General features: G+C 38.2%; 1 protein-coding gene across 2 annotated transcripts in view; it reads left to right on the top strand.

The window, feature by feature from the left end:
• The first annotated feature begins 218 nt into the window (after positions 1–218).
• Positions 219–25270, top strand: part of LOC149561875 (glutathione-disulfide reductase) — a 200890-nt gene continuing 175838 nt past the window's right edge. The window contains exons 1-2 of one of the 2 annotated variants that reach the window (XM_089825405.1): positions 219–322; positions 468–603. In XM_089825405.1, the coding sequence (XP_089681531.1) occupies positions 478–603 (126 nt within the window). In that variant the 5' untranslated portion in view covers positions 219–322; positions 468–477. Of the gene's footprint in view, positions 378–467; positions 604–25270 lie in introns of both variants that reach the window. The other variant, XM_089825404.1, reaches the window with a different exon arrangement.

Genomic DNA, 25270 nt, shown 5'->3' with positions numbered 1-25270 from the left:
CCCTCTATAGCCAAAACCGCCTAGCCTAGATATTTTAATATTTAATGGTGGTGTATGGTCCCTCCAATAGTGCAATATTCTCTGGAGGATCGAATCTGGTGCCACGACAGAAAGATGAGTAGAAGGGAATTTGTGCACGGAAATCATTTATTCGTTCTTTCTTGCGGGACGTTTGACAATCTTCGTGTACTTAAAGAGACGGCTCCGGAGTTGACTAGGTGGCTATTTACATTTAAGGTCATTGTTCCTGAACAGGGCGGATTCGTTGCACCTGAACAGGGCGGATACATTGCCATTTCAAAGAATTTTGCAGTTGCTCTGGGTTTTCCCTCTACCATCTCTTTTCCTTTAACAGAATCGGGAGTAGAAAATATAAGGTTTTGCCAGTTTAATTTGATGATATTTGCAAATTATGAGGGTTATGTAGTGAAGTTGGGTGGCGTGATGTATTGATTGAGTTTCCGCAGGAATATTTAAATGGCGAGGAAAATGATGTTGAAGGACGGCGTGGAGGAGGCCGCATACGACTTCGACTTGTTTGTGATCGGTGCGGGAAGCGGTGGAGTTCGTTCTGCCCGCACTGCAGCTGGTTTCGGTGCCAAGGTCTATACATTATTGCTCTTTCATTTTCAAGATTGCTCTTTTAAGGCCTGTAATTTAAATTTCCCTCGCTAAAAAAATCATCATACCTGCACTGTAGCACCTAATGTAAATTTTGATCCAATTTTTGGAACTGTCTCTTTGTCAGTCAGCAGGCTGTCATGCCGGTTGTTCGAAATGATAATTTTGTAATTTGAACATGCGACCTTGATCTTTACAAGCCGAGAAACTGACGGACACACAAATGCATATAAAGGAGGTATTGGACCGCTGGTCGGTTTTACTTCAAAAACTCGAAATTACTAATGTACCCACTGTCTAAGCGTCTCCCTTTCTCTCAGCCTCTAACGAAAACGTGTTTTTACCATGAACTGAGAAAACAAATCGTGTCGAGAATTATTAACTTAATCATCTTGAGACGGCAGGCGGGAACATGCATGCCGTTTTTCAGAAAATAGGGTACATGGCTATGTGAAAGAGCCTTAAGGCAGCTTAAAATGAAATTGAACTCCATAAAATAAAAATACTTAAATTTATAAGTGTAAAAATGTCAAGGACCTGAAAGAATTTATAAATTAGCGAATCTAATAAATGAAATGCCCATAAAAAAATGCCGATTCATCAATCTCTCTCCACTAAGATCAATATAAAGCCCTTAGATTTCACAAGGTTTTTTCGAATCTATAATATGAGAGATCTTTTGAATCTATGATACGAGAGATCATTTGTCTAGAATTGTTCAAATGGGAAAACACCTGTAGACATTTTTTTTGGGATAAGGGATTAGGGTCCCTTCCCCATTATATTAACTTCAAAAAATGGCATATCAGCACATATTGCTAATTACATATGCCTGATAAGTGTTAAAGACATCAGGGAAACGTAAGACTAGTTTAATACCTACTAAATTCTAGCTATATCAGTCTTAACAACCTAGTCATGAACCACAAATCCCCATTAGGACAAAAATAAGGAAAGATTAAAAGCTAAGAAAATTCTAATATGCAGGTGTTTATCAAGTGTTACCACCCCTGCTGCAGAAACCAACTTCCTTGGCTTCACATTTCTTTCCTGATCCAAGAGAGACACTGCTGTAAGGAAGGGTTTACTAAATTCTTTGAAATCAAACTTGTGACAGCTCGTTTGTTTGTCCATAAACAAGTACAGCTTTCAAAATGTCACTTGTTCTGACAGATCTAGAACCTTTTCCCAAGCGTACAGAATGAGCCCATAAACACAATGCCTCTGAACTTCACACCAGATATAGATATCTCCAACACTCAGTACTAATTGAAACCTCCCTTGAATCTCAACTACACTAGGCATTCCCCTACTTCCTTCGCTGTGGCTTTGTTCTTGACCAATTAGACAAGATTAGAATGAAAATAAGAAGGCACTTCTGAGTTAACATGGATCCTCATGTTAAGGTGCAGACTCCAAATAATCTACACCCAGAATCTCCTTTGGATGGCAAGAAACATATCAATGAACATCGGAGATTGGTCCTTTGAAGGCCATGCCAAGATTTTTAGTTCGTAATTTACAATAAGCTTCTGTATAAGATAAAAATATTTTTCTGGTTATAGAAGTCTCTGCTTAGAATTCTAGTTGCTGTCTTTAAAGCCTTGTGTTTAATTTTACTTGTGACATTCTTTTGCATTTTATGGGCTATTTTTTTAAACTGTACGATCTGCCAGTTTAGTAGACCAGTTTTCAAACACAGTGTGATAGTTATCATCTTTAGTTATTTTTTACCAAATTGTATTTTAGGATTAGAAAATTAAAAAATCTATTAAAAAAATTACCCCTGTACTGATTTAGAAGATAAACTGCTGTAAAGACTGCTCCAATCCAAAACATCTTTGGAATGTCTCTATGCTTTGACATTGATTGAGCCATCTTGGTGTTTGTAATGCTTTGGGCAATGGTTCTACACCATATACAGGTGCACAACACTTATCCCACATAGTGTGCATCATATTTCGAAGCACATGCAATCATCACTTTTCATACATAGATTACACTTCTAGTTTGGTATATAAAGAGGCCGCATCTGTAGATTGAAGGTGTTGAGAGGTCATAAACATAGTTTGGACTTATATCATCAAAGATATACACATAATGATTCCGCTATCCTTTGAAAACAATTATCTTCTTACACGACATCACTTTTACCATTTAGCCATCATTTGCAGCATATCCTTCACTAGGCGCGATCACAATTTGCGAACATATACAGTTTCTATACCATACATGAATAGTTTAGAGATATAAAGAGTTTGTGTGCACAATGCAAATTCATAGAACAAAGTCCTTGATCGAAGACATTTTGAGATCATAGTTTGAAGGCATTTCATAACATTCTAAGATTGCAATTTGAAGGGATATCACATAGAGATTAGAGGCATTCCGATTGTGCACACATATTGATTGTTCTAATCATAGTAACTTCCGATCATCTGAAACCTTTCTATGCCTACTAGATTTGTATATTTATTAGTATCGACACATCACAATATGAATACCTATCACTGGGAGGCCAATTGTTGAAGACTGCTGGACATTTTGTTTGCAATTTTCAAACTAATAATCAATTGATCTCTGATTCGTTGCTTGAATTTCATGTCAATTCTTTGTTTTTATCAGTTTCCGTTTCTTGGGACATTACAGTTGTAGTAGAGCTGGTGAGCTTGTGAACATGTTAGAAAGAATTTGACGCACCGTGAGCTTTTAGTATATTGAAGGAGATATCATTCTTTTGATAGGATGGAGGATTTACACTTTGACATGATGGTTTTTTGTTGAGGGAATTTACAAGGTGCAACTTTAACTCAAAGAGACCCTAAAAAAGGGCAACAACAAATTAATGAGATCCTTTTCGCACTTGGTTGATGGGAGAACACAATGGTCATGGCAATAACTTGGTTAATGAGAGATTACATGCCCAACAAGCCCATACATGTCCAAAGATGCTCACATTTCTTCCAAGGACCAAACTACACGAAGAACAAACTCTCTTCTTGGTGGAATTACAAAGAGGAAAGCCAACAGATTGGCTTGATGTTGGACTCGGATTAGAGTTGACTCTTAAGGATCACATGGAGTTGATGATGAGATTTTCGACTACCAAGAATAATGGAAGCTAGAACAATGATCTCAAGTGAAGGATTGGCATTGCAAACCTTCATACTGTTGATGGATGTGGGAAGTTATTAATGAGAGATTGGGTGCAAAAGGAAGTAGCTGTTAGCATGAATGCTGGTGCTATGGGGGAGCATTGTAGAACATCGATATGATGTATTCATGACTGTGTTTGTCATTGATGACAACATAGTAATAAGTTTGTAAAAGATTGTCAGAGCAGTAGATTGTGATTTTTGTATTGAGAATGTTATATTACCTATCTGATGATGCGCAGTTACCAACGCACACTACAATATGTATTTGTGACAAGGGTAAGTGCGCAAAACTTGAATCGATAGTGTATGGAAGATATGATTGATTCACAGAGAACCATATGGAAACAGAGTATTAGGAAAGTAGTTCCTATTGTATGATTGCTACAGTTCATTACAATTATAGTGAAGGGTTGTGCAGTTAACTGGAGATAGTATATTGACCACTGATGACGTCAAAGAGTGCGCATGTACGGAAGTCGCATGTGTGAGAGTTTGTGTATAACTGTGAGTTGACAACATTAATTAAATGTGTATTTCATTTAATTAATGTATGGAAAGCCGACTCAAGGATTTATTATTGATTATGGTATAAAGGAAATATGTTTTCCATGTTCTACATAGTGCGAGTAGAGAATACTTGCGAATTATTGAGCAGCAAAGCGATACAAAAGCAGAGTGACCTACCTATGCATGTAAGTGACCTTAAGGGTTATTGTTATTGAGTTCAGAGTTCCAGATTTGATTGCATGATCTGAAGGTGAAGGAGTTCGACATACTGGACAGAGGAAGAAGTGAAAGCTTGTTACACATCTATTATTCTGTAAGGAATAGTACCAAGGTCAATTGGACAGTGGGTTCATTGGTCTGATCCTGAAGCTGGTTGGACAGTGGGTTCAGCTGCCTTCCACAACTCCTAACAGGGTTGGAATCTTCTAACAGGGATTCAAAGTCTCCTAATAGGGACTCTTTGTACTAAATGTTGTAATAGACTCCTAACAGGGTCCATCCTCTAACAAGGAATATTCATATTAGTACATCATTTTGTGGGCATCATTCCCACCGGGGTTTTCCCTCTGATCAAGGGTTTCCCTAGTCAACATATCTGGTGTAATTGTTTATGTGCATCTCTTTATTGTTCTTGTTTACTTTGGTTGAATGGTCAAGATTGTTTAAGAGGATAAATGTTTTAAATTGTCATATAACTGATTCACCCCCCCCTCTCAGTTATATTGGTGGACTATTGTTTCTAACAATTGGTATTAGAGCATCAAGTCCTTGAAGAAAAAGTTTAACAACTTTGGGAGATCCATGGCAAACATGTTCAGAAAGGAAAGTCCGAGATTTGATGGCACAAATTACGATAGTTGGGAGGATGAAATGAAGACTCATCTTTTGTGCATGGGTCCAGGATATTAGCTTGTAACGAAGGCATCTAAAAAGAAGACAATCTTGAAAGCTGTACTAAGGAACAAAGAGAAGTATTTATGTGCAACATAAGGGCAAGAGAAGCAATATTGTCAGCTCTACTTGAAAGTGAGTATAGCCAAGTAAAACAACTCAAAAAATCTCATGAAATTTGGAAAACCTTAGAAGCTAATTATGAGGGTGATACACAAGCAAAAAGAGTTAGATTACAAAATCTGTATTTTGCATTCCAAAATGCTAGAATGATGGAAGATGAATCTGTAAGAAGCTATATTGGTAGAATATCTAAGATTGTTGCAAGAATCACATCTCTTGGTGGAAAGAAATCTGATGATGAAGTAATATGGAAGATCTTGAAAAGTCTGACACCACCTTTCAAGACAATAACACAGATGATTTGGGTGATGATACCTTGTACTACTAATCTCACCAAAGAAACATTGCTTGGTAGATTGGAAGCTGAAGAATTTGATTTGAAACAATCTGGAGAATTAGCAAAAGTTGAGACAACATTTAGTGCATTAAATATTAAACTTGGTCTAGCAAGGAACACAAAAACGCAAGGAGACATTGCTAGCAGCAGCAAGTCTATTGAGGAAAAGATCTAGGAAGGAGTGGCTCTTCTTGTGGAAAGAGAAAAAGATGGTAAGAATATCTTTAAATGTTGGGCATGTAATGAATATGGTCATTATTCATCTAAGTGTCCTAAAAGAGAAAGAAAGTATAAAGGAAGATTCAAATCTAGAAGACTTAGAAATTGTTTATATGTTAATAGAGAAGAAGAAGAAGAAGAATCTGATCAAAACAAATCTGAAGATGAATTAGGATTTGTAGCTATAAAGGAGGATGATCTTGATAGAGAGATTAGAGAAGAAAGCACACTGATTTCACAATTTGAAAGGAAAGATTGGATCATTGATAGTGGTTCACATCACATGACTGGTGATATGAGCAAATTTGTCAAATTTAGAAGCCATGATGGAGGAATTGTCAGAGTAGAGAACAATGCAGCCTGTCACATTAGAGGAATTGGATCTATCACACTTGATGGTAAAACAAATATTGATGATGTTTATTTTGTTGATGGACTAAAACATAACTTGTTAAGTGTTGGATAGCTTATGGACAAAGGTTACCAGTTACAGTTTGGAAATGACACATGCATCATCAAGGACAAGAAGGGAAAATTGCTTGGTACTGGCACAAGAACCAGAGGTAATGTATTTCAGTTAAACACCATTGAAATAACATGTTTAGTAGCTAAAGTTGACAACAATTGGTTATGGCACATAAGATTTTGTCATATAAACTTTGATAACATTGTGAAAGCTAGTAAATACACTTGCTGTGAGAGATTTACCTAAGATCACTAAGCCCGCTAACATTATTTGTAAGGAATATATCTTGGCTAAGCAGAAGAAAGTTTCATTTCCTAGCAAGCAGTTTGGTATTACACAAAAGCTGGAATTGGTTCATATAGATTTGAGTGTTCCCGCAAGAATAAGAGGATTCTATGGAGAAAGGTATTTTATGATTTTTGTTGATGATTTTACCAGAATGATGTGGGTAGCTTTTCTTAAAGAAAAATCAGAGGCATTTGAGAAATTCAGGATATTCAAGAACAAAGTAGAGAATGAATCTGGAGTTAAAATCAAGAGCTTAAGATCCGATAGAGGAGGAGAATTCACTTCTAAAGATTTCAATATCTACTGCGAAGAACATGGAATCAAGAGACAACTATCTTCACCTCATTCACCTGAACAAAATGGGATTGTTGAAAGAAGAAACAGATCAATTGCTGAAGCAGCAAGAGCTATGTTATTCGAAAATGATATACCAAAGACTTTTTGGAGAGAAGCAATCAATACCTTATTAGAAAAGGTATGGAGAAAACACCTTATGAGTTATGGTTTGGTTACTCACCATCAGTCAAATATTTTAGAATATTTGGAAGCAAATGCTACATCAAAAGAGATGATGATATTGGTAAGTTTGATCCAAGGAGCGATGAAGGTATGTTTCTTGGCTATTCATTAAAAAGTAAAGCTTACAGATGTTTCAACTATAGATCAAAAACTATAGTAGAATGTGCAAATGTGAGAATAGATGAAAAGTTTGGCACTAAAGAGAAAATGATGGATTATAACTCTGATGAAGATAATTATTCTGGGATGATCAACATATGTAATGAATTATTTCTCAAGACTAACAATGACTTGTAGAATAATTTGCAAACTGAAGAAGTAAGAGAAGAACAGAGCGCAGTACTTGAAATAAGAGTTGAAGCAGTAACTCCTACCCCAAATAAGAATGTGATAAGAAATCATCTTGCTGATCAGATAATAGGAAGTAAAGAAAAAGGAGTAATGAAAGAAGCAGAATCAATGAAGAACTATGCCTAATATCTCAAGTAGAACCAAAAAGCGCAGATGAAGCAATCAAGGATGATCATTGGATAAAAGCAATGGAGGAAGAACTTCAATAGATAATAAGAAATGACACATGGGAATTAGTTCCTAGACCCAAGGACAAAAATATGATTGGCACAAAATGGGTATTCAGGAATAAAATGAATGGACAAGGAGAAGTAATGAGAAACAAAGCAAGGCTAGTATGCAAAGGCTAATCTCAGCAAGAAGGAATTGATTAGGAGGAAACATATGCACCTATAGCGAGAACGAAAGCAATCAGAATGTTCTTGGCATATGCAACAAATAAAAATTTCAAGGTATATCAGATGGATGTTAAGTCAGCATTCTTGAATGGAGAATTTGAAGAAGAAGTTTATATTGAGCAACCAAAAGGTTTTCCTTTTGACAGTAGAGAAGGATATGGTTTGTAGATTAAAGAAAGCCTTTTATGAATTAAAGCAAGCACCTAGAACTTGGTATGCAAGGTTGGATAAATACTTAGCAAAACTTGGATTTGCCAAGGGAACAACAGATAGCAACTTGTACTTGAAAGAAATAGAAAATGGTTTGCTGATAATCATTGTATTTGTTGATGATATCATTTTTGGAGGAAATGATGAAGCCGGTAACAAATTCTCAGAAGATATGAATAATGAATTTGAGATGAGCATGATAGGAGAAATGAAATTTTTGTTAGGATTGCAAATTGTTCAAAACAAAGAAGGTATCTTTATTTCTCAGACCAAGTATTTGAAAGATCTGCTGAAAAGATTTGGACTAGAAAATTGTAAACTTGTTGCAACTCCTATGGTAACTGGTCACAAGTTATCAAGAAAGGATGAGACACTTACTGTTGAACAAAAGAAGCACAGATCTATGATTGGAGGATTACAATATCTAGCTCATAGTAGACTAGATATAGCTAATGCGGTTGGAATTGTGGCAAGATTTCAGGCTGATCCTAAAGGATATCACTGCGCAGCTGTAAAAAGGATATTAAGATATCTGAAAGGGACATTTGATTATGGCATTTGGTATGACAAAAGTAATGATTTTACCCTTTACACTTATATTGATGCTGATTGGGCTGGAGATATGGATGATAGAAAAAGCATCAGTGGAGGAGCATTCTTTCTTGGTGGAAGACTAGTTTCTTGGCTTAGTAGAAAACAAGATTGCACTTCACAAAGTACTGTAAAGGTAGAATATGTTGCAGCAACAAACAACTGTAATCAAGTTATATGGATTAAGCAGATGATGAAGGACATTGGAATTACATTCAAAGAACCTGTTATTATTTATTGTGATAACACAAGTACAGTAAGTATGTCTAAGAATCCTGTTTTGCATTCTAAGACTAAGCACATCTTTATAAAGTATCATGTGCTGAGAGAGAAAGTTTCAGAGAAAGAAATCAGATTGGAATATATTAATACTAAGGAACAGATTGCAGACATTTTCACAAAGGCCTTACCAAAGGACACATTTGAGTATCTAAGAGGTATGCTTGGGGTCATGCCCCAACCTACTTTTGAATAGAAGATGCAAATGTGCATCAGTCCAGGGTACATAGCACCATTGTTAGACTGGACTGAACGCTGTTGCTTCCTCAATCGGGGAGTATTTGTGATGAATAGAGTCAATAAAGGATGCTTGGTAGTTGGTAATTGGTATGCAACAGTGTCTTTAGACACTTGAGTTGTTAATGGAATTTTATATAAAAGTTGTAAAGCAACAAACTGACTTGTGGTCGTGTTGATAAATTATTGGATGTTAAAAAAAAATTGAACCAACTGTGTATTATCTTTGACATTGATGCCAATGGGGGAGAAAGTGACATGAAAAACATTCTGTGTAGTTTAATTGAGAAGAAAGCAGAACATGATGGTATTTTTGGAACTTAGATGTTTTTCACCTATGTTGCCGTCAATGCTAAAGGGGGAGATTGTTAGCATGAATGTTGACGCTATGGGGGAGCATTGTAGAACATTGATATGATGTATTCATCATTGTGTTTGTCATTGATGACAACATAGTAATAAGTTTGTAAAAGACTAATAGAGCAGCAGACTGTGATTTTTGTATTGAGAATGTTATATTACCTATCTGATGATGCGCAGTTACTAGCGCATACTACAGTATATATTTGTGACAAGGGTAAGTGTGCAGAACCTGAATTGACAATGTATGGAAGATATGATTGATTCACAGAGAACCATATGGAAACAGAGTATTAGGAAAGCAGTTCCTATTGTATGATTGCTACAGTTCATTACAATTATAGTGAAGGGTTGCGTAATTAATTGGAGATAGGATATTGACTGCTGATGACGTCAGAGAGTGTGCATGTACGAAAGTTGCATGTGTGAAAGTTTGTGTATAATTGCAAGTCGACAGCATTAATTAAATATGTATTTCATTTAATTACTTTATGGAAAGCGGACTCAAGGATTTATTATTGAGTATGGTATAAAGGAAAGATGTTTTCCGTGTTCTAAATAGTGTGAGTAGAGAAGACTTGCGAATTACTGAGCAGCAAAGCGATACAAAAGCAGAGTGACCTACCTATGCATGTAAGTGTCCTTAAGGGTTATTGTTATTGAGTTTAGAGTTCCAGATCTAATTGCATGATCTGAAGGTGAAGAAGTTCGACGTACTGGATAGAGGAAGAAGTGAAAGCTTGTTACACATCTATTATTTTGAAAGGAATAGTACCAAGGTCAATTGGACAGTGGGTTCATTGATTTGATCCTGAAGCTGGTTAGACAATGGGTTCAGCTACCTTCCACAACTCCTAACAGGGATTCAAAGTCTCCTAACAAGGACTCTTTGTAATAGACTCCTAACAGGGTCCATCCTCTAACAAGGAATATTCATATTAGTACATCATTTTGTGGGCATCATTCCCACCGGGGTTTTCCCTCTGATCAAGGGTTTCCCTAGTCAACATACCTGGTGTAATTGTTTATGTGCATCTCTTTATGGTTGTTGTTTACTTTGGTTGAATGGTCAAGATTGTTTAAGAGGATAAATGTTTTAAATTGTCATACCCCTCTCAGTTATATTGGTGGACTATTTTTTCTAACAGCAACATACTTTCAGGTCCATCCTATGCCCAAGAATGAGGCAATCAAATTTGCAGCCCTACATCTTGCTGGGATTGCACATGAATGGTGGCACCATGGTTATGTCCAAGCTATCATTTCATATGTCGACTTCACAGAGACTCATTGATCAGTTTGATAGGAAGGACCTGAAGCTCAATATCAAGAAATTAGTGTGCGACAAAGTAGTTCCATGGATTTCTACATTGCTAAGTTCCAAAGGCTTTCAATTTTGGTGACAGTCATTTTAGAGAGGAGACTATAGCGCTATTAATGGATGGGTTGTTAGACCCTTTGAATGGTGGGGTCATAGTTCAAAATATCGTTATTGGTAACTAATTGCTTGTAGAAAGCCAAGACAACTCTAATAAACCTTATGAAAGGTGGATGGACAAAACAAACTAAAACTAAAAAATACTCAATCTACTGCAACAGTAATATATTTCAATAACCATTTTGTCCATGTCAATTACATTACATGATGCCTCTATTTATAGAAGTCTTAGATCATGTCTGGAAACATCTAAATTGACCGACATAGAACAAATAAACTTTTCTAGAATTATCTATGACTTCCAGAACTTTACCTAACCCTATTCGTCTATCCAGGAATTTCTAGAATCCTTTGCTATGATTTTACATTTCATTTGAGGGGGAAATTACTCATTCCAACACTCCCCCCTAATTTCAACCTTAAATGTTGTTGCATATGAATCCAAATCCTTTCTTTTGCCTGATGACAAAATGCTTCATATCCCTTAATTTCTTGATGCATAGTCTCTTCCAAGGTTGTGGCCTTTGATTTCCAAAAATATTTTGTCAGCAATTGGCTGAATCTTTTACCAACAATTTCCTCTTTTCATAGGTTCCACTAATAATCTTGCCTCATTTGTCACAAATGCCGGTGACAAGATTCATTGATAACCTTGATCAAAATCATGTCTTCTTTCAGCTACCCTTTGATAGCTTCATCTGTCACAAATGATGATAGGGTTCTCCAAATAATCTTGCTCTACAAAATAAAAATCTCTTTGCTGTCACAAATGGTGACAAACAAATTCCTTCCTTCTTCAACTATCCATTGATTAGCTGCTTCTGTCAAAAAATAATGACAGGATATGTAATGATCCCATCTTTTGGCCTTCATGTTCTCCAAAGTCTAAGTGGAGGATAAGAAAAATTAAAGTCATTCAATTAAAATTAAAAGGTGACTTTGTATTAATAGCTTCTAGGGTATGTATTAATTATTGGAAGGACGGAAGCTTCTCGTGATTTAATTAATTATTGCCACGGAGGAATTTCTAGGGTATGCATTAATTATTGGAAGGAGGAAGCTTCTAGCTCATGCAATTAATTAATGTTTAGTTCCTTCCAGAAGGATGAAGAAAATGATAAGTAGGGCTGAAAGTTTCATTGCTGATCAAGGGATGATTATGACTTGCATTTGATAAGAGCTTGGATGTGTGAATCACACTCCTTTTTGGGCAATAGAGGACGTTCATTCTCTGTTGTAACATTCTAGACGTCATTCCCTTAGGGTTTGGCCTTTGGAATACATCTCTTTGTAATTGATTGCAGCATTCTCAGCATTAATATAATTTCAGCCTTGGTTCAGCTTTTGGGCATTCCTGGGTGTCCATTACAGTGGTATCAGAGCTATTTCTAGGGTAACCATTATAGTGGTATCAGAGCTTGTTTATCCTGCCATCCTAGTGGGTACAAACACAATGAATAGGTGATGATATGACAGATTGGAGTGTTCAACTTTTAACTCATCACTATAATTTAAGAAGAACCAGGGCTCGTCTAAACATAGGACAAGAGGAACAGGGAAATCTAGAGGATCATATTGATACAGGTGAACAGGTTATTGGCAATATGGGAGACAAGAATGCTCGGGATCCTGGAGAGGAAAGATTCTTACAGTTATTAGAGACCTTGGCACAGGGACAGCGATTAGCAGAACAGAGGGCACAGGAACAAAATCAGAGAATGGAGCTTATGATGCAGATGATGGCTCGTCAAATGGGGTTGAACGCTAACATAGGTGGAGGAAATAATCAGAATGGTAATAATCAGAATGGTAACAATCAGAATGGGAATAATCAGGATGGGACACATAATGGAGATGAACAAGTTGGGAACAATTTCGGTCATGCACCCCAGCAAGCTAGGACAGTGAGTTCGAGGCCCATGATTCCCACATTTCCTCCTAGAGCTCCAGAGCAGCCCGTACTAGAGCCCCAGATCACTGATATACAGGACCAGTTGAGGAGAGATTGGGAAGCCGGAGGTCCAGATTTTACTGCTGCAATTACCTTTAGAGAGTATATGGATGTGCGGATGAAACATATGCCACGTGGACATGACAGGAACCAGAGCTATGAGCTACGGAAGAAAGTAAGGAAATTTCAGTTACCATATTATGATGGTTCGGGGAAGTCTACAGCAAGAGCTTGGGTTCAAAAGCTTGACACATACTTTCAATTGAACCCTATGCCTGAGGAAGAAGCTATTAAGTATGCAGCAATTCATCTGGATGGGTTAGCACACGAGTGGTGGCATCATGGTATGGTCACTATGGGTCATGCACACATTACCTCATATGTGGAGTTTATGGAGAGGCTGATCGAATGTTTTGATAGGAAGGATCCAGAACTCCATTTCAAGGAGTTAGCTCAGCTTAGAAAATGGGGATCATTGGAAACATACATATCAAAATTTTAGAAACTAGCAGTGTTAGTAACAGATGTATCTGAACGGAGGATACTGGTTCTATTTATGGATGGGTTAGCTGATCCGTTGAGAGGGTGGATTAAAGCTCTCAACCCTCCCACTTTGCAGGAAGCCATTAAGAAAGCTCGTGACATGGACTCCTCTTCAGCTTCTAAAAATAAATTCCAGGCAAAGAGTTTCCCTTCAAGGAAAGATAAGGATAGTAAACCTTTTCATAGAGAGGCTCAGCCACCTAAGGAGGAAAGCAAGAGGTTGGACAATGAGACACTTAATGATCTTAGGAACAAGAAGCTTTGTTTTCATTGCAGGGAGCCGTGGGATTTGTCACATAAGTGTCCATTGAAAGCAAAAGCTAAGCAAATGGAGTGCTTTTCAGCCGAAGAGTCAGTGGATGGAGATTCAGAGCAGTCATCAGAATCAGATGGAGATGATAATTCTTCACATGAGGAAGTGCACAGTGATAGCACGATAGCTCAGTTGTCCAGTATACAGGAGACCGTCACTTTCAGAGTTAGGGGAACTTTGGATGGACAAAGATTTGTGGCACTCATTGATACACGGGCAACACATAACTTCATGGATGAAAACTTTGTGTCACGCAGAGGGCTACATACAGAAGAGCATAAGGGATTTAAGGTGATGGTTGCCGACGGCTTCAAAATCGACTGTACAAAGAAAATCTCCAACTTGCAGCGTCGTTTGGGAGATTATGACATGGTGGGAGATTTTTTTGTTGTTAACATTGGTGATCAGGATATGGTGCTTGGGATGAATTGGATGAAATCTCTGGAAGAGTTTACATTTAACCTCCAGAAAATGGAAATGAGGTTTGAGGCAAATGGTAAGAAGATAGTGCTCAGAGGTCTGTTAGATGGGAGACTTCGAGTGGTGTCACTCAAGCGGATGCAGAGTTTCTTCAGACACGACTAGGTGCAGTGGACAACAGAGTTCAGAGTAATGTCTGAGGTGACAGAGCAGCATAAACAGGAGTATCCACCTGATGTACAAAAAATAATAACCAAACATACTAAGATGTTTGGTGAGATACCTCCAGGGAGACCCCCGGATAGGGGAATCGAGCATGTTATTGAGTTAGAGGAAGGGGCTAAGCCAGTCATCATCACACCCTACCGCCATCCAAAGAGATATAAGGATGAAATAGAAAAGGCAATCAAGGAGTTGATTGACATGGGGCACATACGGCCAAGCAAGAGTCCTTTCGCTTCTTCAGTAGTATTGGTAAAGAAGAAGGATGGTACAATGAGGATGTGCATTGATTATAGGGAGCTAAACAATAAGACACTAAAAAACCGATACCCTATTCCGCGCATCGATGAGCTTATTGATGAATTGCACGGTGCATGCTACTTCTCTAAGATTGATTTGAGATACGGCGACCACCAGATACGGGTTAGAGAGGTGGATGTGGAGAAGACAACTTTTAGATGCCACTATGGACATTTTGAGTTCTTAGTCATGCCCTTTGGGTTGACTAATGCCCCCGCCACTTTCCAGACCTGTATGAATAGAGTATTCAGAGATCAGTTGAGGAAGTTTGTGTTGATCTTTTTTGATGATATACTGATATACAGCTGTACTTGGGAGGAACATTTGAAGCATATTGATGCAGTGCTCAACATTCTGGAGAGGGAGTCATTATATGCCAAGATGAGTAAATGCGAGTTCGGGATGACAGAGTTGCTCTATCTAGGGCATATTATTAGTGCAGGAAGTGTTCGGGTTGACCCAGACAAGATCAGGGCCATTCTAGATTGGCCACCGCCGAGGAACACTTCACAACTCAAGGGATTTCTTGGGCTTTGCGGGTTCTACCGCAGATTTGTGAAGGGATTTTCACAGATAGCAGCACCACTTACAGATTTGACACGGAGAGACAGTTTCAAGTGGTTAGAGAGGGCTCAGGATTGTTTTGACAGGTTCAAGGAGCTGATGAGTACATGTCTTGTTTTAGCCATTCCAGATTTCACCAAGCCTTTTGAGCTACAGTGTGATGCCTCAGGAGAGGGCGTAGGAGCTGTCCTCATGCAAGACAAACATCCCATCGCATATGAAAGTAGGAAATTACGAGGTGTTGAGAGAACTTACAACATCTATGACAAAGAAATGCTAGCAATCATGCACGCGCTAGCTAAGTTCAGGCAATACTTAGCAGGGAGCCGATTCACAGTAAAAACAAATCATAACAACTTGAAACATTTCCTTGGACAGAAGGATCTTAATGACAGGCAACAGAAATGGGTGAGTAAGTTACAGGCTTATGATTTTGACATAGTCTATGTCAAAGGGAAGAAAAATATTGTCGCAGATGCTTTATCCAGAAGGCCTCATTTGCTTGCTGTTGGGATAGTCATGGATGATTGGAGAGAGTTGATCTTGGCAGAGTATGCCAAGGATAGTTGGGCATCTAGTGTTATTGAAAGAACTATTCAGGATAGTCGATACACTGTTGTAAATGATCTGATCATCTACAAGGAAAGGATTTATTTAGTACCCGGGTTTGCTATGAAGCAGAAGATTTTGAGGGCATTTCATGATTCACCATTGGCAGGACATCCTGGATTCTTTAAGACATATCGGCAGGTGAGAGAGTGCTTCACTTGGAAAGGACTCAAAACAGAGGTGCTTTAGTTTGTTAGGGAGTGCCAAGTATGTCAGCAGAACAAACAGGAACATTCTTTTTCAGGTGGTTTACTACAACCCCTACCCATACTAGAGAAGAAGTGGGATAGCATTTCCATGGATTTCATCACAGGCATCCCCAAGGCACAGGGTCGGGATTGTATTTTTGTTGTGGTAGACAGATTGACGAAATTTGCACATTTCTTTGCAATTTCGTCTACGTATTCAGCAGCACAAACAACAGAACTATTTTTTCGAGAGGTATTCAAACTACATGGGATACCAAGAAGCATAGTCAGTGACAGAGACAACAGATTTATGAGCCACTTTTGGCAGGAGTTGTTCAAGTTATGTAGAACAGAGCTCACTCCAAGTACCAGTTACCACCCCCAAACCAATGGGCAAACAGAGATAGTGAACAAGTGGGTTGAGGGATATCTCCGAAACTATATTGCAGGGCAGCAGAGGGCTTGGGTGAAGTGGCTACATCTAGGGGAGTACTGCTATAATACCTCTTTCCATATGTCTATTCAAATGTCCCCTTTCATGGCACTGTACGGGTATGATGCTCCTCATTTTCTAGATTTGTTATTTGGGGACAATAGGGTGCCTAAGGCCAAGGATATTTTGCAGGAGTGTCAGGACATTATGAGATCCTTGAAGGAAAATTTGCAAAAGGCACAAAATCAGCAGAAGCAATATGCTGATCAGCACAGGGTTGAGAGGTCTTTCAAGGTAGGAGACATGGTGTACCTCATGTTACAGCCATATAGACAGTCCTCTCTCAAGAAGAGTGGAGCAGAGAAATTGAAACCACGCTACTATGGACCGTTTAAAGTAATCAGGAGAGTGGGCGAAGTAGCTTATGAGTTGGAGTTGCCTGCAGACAGTAAAGTGCATAATGTGTTCCATGTGTCACGCCTTAAGAAGGCATTGGGCCACAATGTGGTGCCTTCAGTAGTATTGCCACCTCCTGATGATGAGGGAAAGCTTATCTTGGTTCCTGAGGCTATACTTGACTCCAGCGAGAGGTTGCTTCGCAGGCGGATCATCAAGGAGTTCTTGGTCAAGTGGAGAAATCTACCAGTGGAGGATGCTACTTGGGAAAATGAGCAGATATTACAGCATCCAGAGTTGAAATTGCTTGAGGACAAGCAATTTCGGGAAGGGCGGACTGTAATGTCCCCTTTTTAGCATTCATAGCATGATGTTGTCATTAGCTTATTTCCCCACGGTCCCGTAGGCTAACCAGGACATTAAAGGGGCTTAGAGGCTATTTGACCTAGATAGTTTCAGTTGCAGGTCTTTCTGAGGGGTTTTGAGGCAACTTTGGGCATACTTACTATTTATAGTAAGTCATCTTGGACATGGGCGGACATCCAGTGGCAACGGTATGTCGATGGTAATTGTTTAAAATCGACAAGAAGACTTGTTTATCATTGATAAGATTTGTTATGCATTGATAAAGCTATTTTATAAAGTTAAATTTAAATATTTAACTTTATTAATGCATAGACTATAGTTTGTGGGAAATATTAAAATTAAAAGAGTCCTCTTTATTTTATAACACATTGGAGACATAAGTTACATAAAGGGAGTTATGTTTTATCCCACATTGAGAAAACGAAGGATGGAGCTCTTGTGAGAACACTATAAAAGAAATGGAAGAGCTTCTTTTAAGCATGCTTGGAAATATCAAAGAAATTGAGAAATTTTTTGGAGATTATGTCTCAATAGTTTGAAGGACGAAATCCCTTCAAGCTGGAAATCTTGATGCCATTGAAAGATATGGTCTTGAGATTTAACATGGCAGCAGTCCGAAAAAGCAGATAGGAAAAAGCAGTTCGAAAAAGCGGAACCGAAAAAGCAGGCTGAAAAAGCAGTCCGTAAAAGCAGTTCAAAAAGCAGATTCGAAAAAGCAAATCGGAAAAGCAAAGCAGAAGGGGCAGCATTGAAGGAAATTATTACAGCCATCTACAACCAGGTTCCCTTGTTAGTATTGTTTTTAGGGTATTATAAGTTTCAGCTGTAAGTGTGCATTATACCAGCATTATCATTTTGTAATCCATGTAAATGCAAGGGACGTATGACTGATATAGTATTTTAGCTGGCTTTAAATGACTCTTTCTTCAATTTGCATCAATGAGAATCTTGTGCTAGAAGACTCCAAATGGGCTACACAATGACCTAACATGAGTGTGCTACTAATTTTGACAATATTCAGTGCATATATATGATCTAAGCATGAGAAATGAATACCTACAACCAACTGACATTTTTACAAACAGTTGGTATGCAAACTAACTAGCTGATAAATAATGATATTGAATTGCTTAAATGACACCAGCAACTATTATCTTCTTAATTGCAATGAAATTTTCAATACATTGCTCATGAAATATGGCCAAGACTTTTGGCATTTACATGGATTACAAAATGATAATGCTGGTATAATGCACACTTACAGCTGAAACTTATAATACCCTAAAAACAATACTAACAAGGGAACCTGGTTGTAGATGGCTGTAATAATGTCCTTCAATGCTGCCCCTTCTGCTTTGCTTTTCTGAGTTGCTTTTTCGAATTGCTTTTTCGGATCTGCTTTTTGAACTGCTTTTACGGACTGCTTTTTCAGCCTACTTTTTCGGTTCCGCTTTTTCGGACTGCTTTTTCGGTTTCGCTTTTTCAGACTGCTTTTTTGTATTTGCTTTTTCGGACTGCTACCATGTTAAATTTCAAGACCATATCTTTCAATGGCGTCAAGATTTCCAGCTTGAAGGGATTTCGTCCTTCAAACTATTGAGACATAATCTCCAGAAAATTTCTCAATTTCTTTGATATTTTCAAGCATGCTTAAAAGAAGCTCTTCCATTTCTTTTATAGTGTTCTCACAAGAGCTCCATTCTTCGTTTTCTCAATATGGGATAAAACATAACTCCCTTTATGTAACTTATGTCTCCGATGTGTTATAAAATAAAAAGGGACTCTTTTAATTTTAATATTTCCCACAAACTATAGTCTATGCATTAATAAAGTTAAATATTTAAATTTAACTTTATAAAATAGTTTTATCAATGCATAACAAATCTTATCAATGATAAACAAGTCTTCTTGTCGATTTTAAACAATTACCATCGACATACCGTTGCCACTAGATGCCCGCCCATGTCCAAGATGACTTACTATAAATAGTAAGTATGCCCAAAGTTACCTCAAAACCCCTCAGAAAGACCTGCAACTGAAACTATTTAGGCCAAATGGCCTCTAAGCCCCTTTAATGTCTTGGTTAGCCTACGAGACCGCGGGGAAATAGGCTAACGACAACATCATGCTATGAATGCTAAAAAGGGGACATTATAGGATACTCCCAATTACACGACTCTGATTCGTTTGTCACAAATGGTGACAAGATTTTCTTAACCCGGCTCTGATTCATCTATCACAGATGGTGACAGGATTTTCTTACATAGGCTCTGATACCACTTGTAGAAACCCAAGACAACTCCAATACACCTTATGAAAGGTGGATGGACAAAACAAACTAAAACTGAAAAATACTCAATCTGCTGCGGCAGTGATATATTTCAATAACCATTTTGTCCATATCTGTCCATATCAATTACATTACACGATGCCTCTATTTATAGAGGTCTTTGATCATTTCTGGAAACATCTAAATTGACTGACATAGAACAAATAAACTTTTCTAGAATTATCTATGACTTCCAAAACTTTACCTAACCCTATTCATCTATCCAAGAATTTCTAAAATCCTCTACTATGATTTTACATTTCATTTGAGGGCGAAATTACTCATTCCAACATTGCCAAGGGCCAAAAAAAATATTAGAGATATTGACATGTTATTGACAAAAAATTGGGAACTTAAAATTGCTTAAATTTAATTAGAAATGCATTTCGTCATGTAAGACTCAATGATGAGATGTTTCCAATGAGTCAATAAATGAGTAAACAAAACAAAATTTGAGTCTAGATATTTCAAATGCAAATAGGTTATAAAATTGCATCCTCATCTCGAATATTGATAGCTGGCAGCCAAAGCCTAAAAGTTTGAACTCTGAAAAAACAAAAAAATAGAAAATTTGTGAAACTATAAGTACAAGTACAATATCTAAATGGTCTACATGTTCATCTTCCCCTTCCCAACAACTCTACAAAAAACTACCGTAGGGGTAAAGGGTTTAGTTCTAGAAGTCCGCTGTGCTTGTACCACAACTAGTTGTGACTCGACTTGTATTGTCTAACACAATAAGCACCAAGTATACATCAAGTAATATCCAAAAAGACTAATGACAAGGTTGTAGATAATGACTTTTATTTTACAAACTCAATGTTGTATTGTACTCCAAAAATAAAGTGGGGGTTTGGTCGCAATATCATGTGGGATTTGATGGCAATGCCCTAGGTTTGCTTCCTTTTGCGGTATAGGGCAGGTTGGAGGGAAACCACCTCCATTGCCAAGACCAAATTAGCATCTTGAGAACCACACAAAACTCCATGGTGCATGCCATTTTCTTGATTTTTTAAAGATCCTGTATATCCTTACAAATCACCTTTCTTTTCCTTGGAACTCTTTTTTCTCCCCAAGCAACAATTTGTAACTCTCAAAATGTAAATGAACTTGAATTGGGTCAACAATCCCTATTAGCAGATTGTGATCGACAAATAACCATCTTATTGCTGGTTTATCAATGATGAGTTCAGATTTTTATTGACGATAAAATCCCAAGTTATTGGTGATAAATGCAGCAATAAAATGTATTTATTGCCACAACCAACTTATCCTAATGAAAGAACTTATCGTTGATTTATTTGTGATATTTTGAACTATGGGTTAGGTCAAGGGCCTAAACCCTAACATGCTTGCCAAGGCAATCAAGAAGGCATGCAATATGTGGACCTCTTCTTCCGAGAGCTACACATACCCTAAGTCCCTTATCTCATAAAAAGAAAAGAGAAGCAAGCCATTTCAAAAGAAGCTCCCTATGGATGAGGTTACCAGTCAAGATATTGGGAGGGTCAAACTTTGTTTCATTTGCAAGGAGCCATTGCAACTAAGTCATTGTTGTTTTGGCAAGGGGAATATCCTATATCAAGGTAGTGTTTGACAATGAGGAGGGATTCAAGGAGCTTGAGGAAGAAGAAGAGACTCCTTATGCGAAGAAGGTTGCCACACTTGTGAGGAAAAGATATACCATTGATGCACTATTTGAGACTCCTTGATGTAGTGTATTTTGGGTATGTAGCACCCTTTAGGGCTACGTTATCAATGTGCTTAATCTAGGGCCAAAGGCGGAGGTGGATGCATCTAGATGTGGATACGCTTTAGAAGGGCACAATGCTGCTTGTCTAACTGAAAAGAAAATTATGCTAGCATTGGTTTACAACCAACGTGGCAACTTTGCATTGTTCGGGCAGAGCCAATGCTCGATTTTGATTAATAGAAAACTTCGTCTGATTAGCAATGAGCAGTTGGCACAGACAAGACACATTATTCTTCACTGCGGTTACAAGGCAGATAGACATTCTGTTATGTGGCATGAAAAACTACAATGAGTACAATCTAAATAATACCATTCCATCAAAATAACAAAAAGGAACCATCTATAGTTGTAATATAGTTTGGAAAGAATATTTAAGTAATTATTATCTATTGCTAAATACTTTATGGATGCTGAGGAAACTCTCCATATGTTATCGGGTATCATTTGATGCGAAGTCCCGCGTTAAACAGTTTTTCAGTGGTAGCAGATAATTGTTGATTTGTAGTATAAATATTAAATAATATGTAATATATTATATATAAAAAATATAGTATAATATAATATGATGTAGGACAAGGCAGGATAATCCCCAAAGGAGATGTCTTAACCCCCAACAAATAACCACACAGTGGAAACAACACAACAAAACAATAACAATGCAAGATCTGATACCAAATCACAACTCTTTATTCATAAGATAATTGATTACATGCAATATGCTCAGCTGTAAGGCCTTCCGGGTTAGGGCCAAAAACAAATAGCAATTACAAATAACAGTTCTGCAAGATCCAACAAGATCCAACTTACAATCCAATCCAATCTCAGCTAGTCCAGATCCACAACTGGATAAGAACACCAAGAAGAATCCACGCTTGTACCCTCAGGTCCACCAAGCAATCCTATGGTTCCTAAGCTGCAACCCTAGCTCTTCAAAATTCACATGCACACTTCCTCCCCTTCTCCAAGCAGGAATGATCACTTTTCTAATACCAAAAGAGTCTACAAAACTCCTTACTTATACCCAACTAAGCCAGTAGTCAGCCCAGCCCATTACAAACTAAATTAAATCCCTTACATTAAATATTGGTCGAGCCACAAGTCGGCAACAACACTAAGTTAAATACCCATACTGAAATTAAATGCCAAAAGTTGGCTCACAGACAACTCGGCACCAACAAAACCCAAGACCAAGTCGAGTGTCAGCAAAACCAATCTGAGCACAAGTAAATTCCCAAGCATTGCTGAGCTCGTAGTGCAAATTGAGCACCATAGACCATGCCGAGCTCCAAGACCACGTCGAGCGCCATAGACCATGCTAAGCTCCAAGACCATGTTGAGCTCCCAAGCATTGCCGAGCAACATAGTGTATGCCAAGCTCCTAGAGCATGTCGAGTTCCATGGTGTATGCCGAGCTCCTAGGCATAAACTATACCCAATAGTGATCAAGTCCATAACTCCAAAGCCAAACTTCTTAACATTTAGGATTGCAAGAAAGCCTAGAATGCTCCTGCATCAGATACCTCAGGTTCGAAAAGATGTTCTAGTAGCTGGAAGAACATCTTCTGGGATTTAGCACATAAATCCCAAACTGGTTCTTCACATACATATTCTCCAAGTCTTAAACTTGTACACTTTCCTTTGTTCTTCTTCTGCTTCTTCGTATCCATCTTAGGTGTGCTATAATTCTTCCTTCCATACTGATCTTCAACCTTCTCGGAATCTGCCAACTCAACTTGGCTGACTATACTCAGGTTCCTCCTACCGAGCTCTTCATTCTGCAAAGGAATTAGGGAAAATATCCTGCTTCCTTTCTCAATTGTAAACACATTCTTGACACAATCATGCACAACCTTGCAATCATACTGCCAAGGTCTACCAAGCAACACATGACAACTGCTCATGTCCACAATATCACACAACACTTGATCCTTATATTGCCCAATCTGGAAATCAACAAGGCATTGCTCTCTCACTTCCAAAGCATGTTGACCTTGTAACCGACCTATCCTATAAGGATAAGGATGTCTCACTCTTTTCAAACCAAGTTTTTGAACCATCTCTTCAGCAACAAGCTTATCAGTACTACCACCATCCACAATTACCTTGCAGACTTTACCACCAGACTTACAACAAGTCCTGAACAAACTAGTCCTCTGACAAGAATCCAATGTCTTGTCACCAACTAGTACTCGCCGAGCTAGCAAACTTTCACCTTGCTCAGGCTGACTATCTTGAACTACATCCTCATTCACAACAACAATCATCCCACTAAGTGGACATTCAAAAGATCTATGCCCTTCCCTACCACATCTGAAACAATTACCTCTAAACACACCTCCAGCTGTCCTCCTAACAGATTTAAGTTCACCATCAGCATTTGGTTTAGCTTGTGCCGAAGTATCTTGCTTCTCCTCCCCTCTAGCATTACCTTGACTTTTCCTCTTCAACTTATCCTCTGCCTTTAGGGCATACTGATAAGCTTCCTCAATTGAAGAAATATCAGCATACCAACCTCATCCTGAATATTGAATCTCAAACCATTAATGTATCAAGCTACCTTTTCTTTTGACAATTCTTTGTGACTAGATTGAATAGTCAACTTGTAGAACTCCTCGGTACAATCCTTCACAGACATCTTTTTGCTTCAAGTTCTGCAACCTCTTAAACAACTCAAGTTCATAATCAGCAAGGATGAACTTAGCCTTCAACTTGGTCACCATCAATCTCCATCTAGTAATCACCATTTCACCTTCCTCTTCTCTGTCTCTTTGCAGTTCTTTCCACCAAAGAGCAGCATGTCCTTTCAACTTGGTTTGTGCCAACCTCACTCTAAGCGGATCCTCAATATCCTCAAGCTTAAAGTAGTCTTCCAAGTCACCAATCCAATCAATCAGGTCTTCAGGAGTCAAAGTCCTTGAGAAATTAGAATTCTCATCTTATGCTTCAGCTTCAATTGAGATCCAAGCCTAGGAAACCAACCAGCCCTAGTGTCAACAGGTCTCTCCACATGATCATTTCTATCCTCAACACTACATCTAGTAACTTCAAAGTCTTCAACAACTTCCTCATAGCTACCTTTAGTACCCACATGACTAGGTATGCCACCTAAAGCACTCACAATTTCAGCAATCATGTCACTCTTCATCAATGCAATCTCATATCTGAACTCTGCTCTCATCTTCCTTGAGATCCTTTCTTCCACAACATCACTAAGATCATCAATTGCTCTAGGGTCCAATCTTCTTGGAGGGATCTTCCAAAATTTTGCAAACCCTAAGCAATAGATCACCAATCCAGAAGATCAATCAGCCACCATATCAATGCCCTTTGCAAATCCTAGTGTAAACTACCTCAACTTCGGCGATCTGTCAACACACTTTGGAACAACCTTTGCTCTGAGACCACTTGATGTAGTACAAGGCAGGAGAATCCCCAAAGGAGATGTCCTAACCCCCAGCAAATAACTACACAACGGAAACAACACAACAAAGCAATAACAATGCAAGATCTGATACCAAATCACAACTCTTTAGTCATAAGATAACTGATTACATGCAATATGCCCGATTGTAAGGCCTTTTGGGTTAGGGCCAAATACAAATAACAATTACAAGTAACAGTTCTGCAAGATCCAACAAGATCCAACTTACAATTCAATCCAATCTCAGCTATTCCAGATCCACAACTAGATAAGAACACCAAGAAGAATCCACACTTGTACCTTCAGGTCCACTAAGCAATCCTATGGTTCCTAAGCCACAGCCCTAGCTCTTCAAAATTTGCATCCACACTTCCTCTCCTTCTCCAAGCTGGAATGATCACTTCTCTAATGCCAAAAGAGTCTACAAAACCCTTACTTATACCCAACTAAGCTACAAGTCGGCCCAACC

This window comes from Cupressus sempervirens, chromosome 4 (assembly GCF_028749045.1).
Source record: "Cupressus sempervirens isolate cs-2001-9-10 chromosome 4, ASM2874904v1, whole genome shotgun sequence".
NCBI classification, from domain to species: Eukaryota; Viridiplantae; Streptophyta; class Pinopsida; order Cupressales; family Cupressaceae; genus Cupressus; species Cupressus sempervirens.
This window is presented reverse-complemented; position numbering and strand designations above follow the sequence as displayed.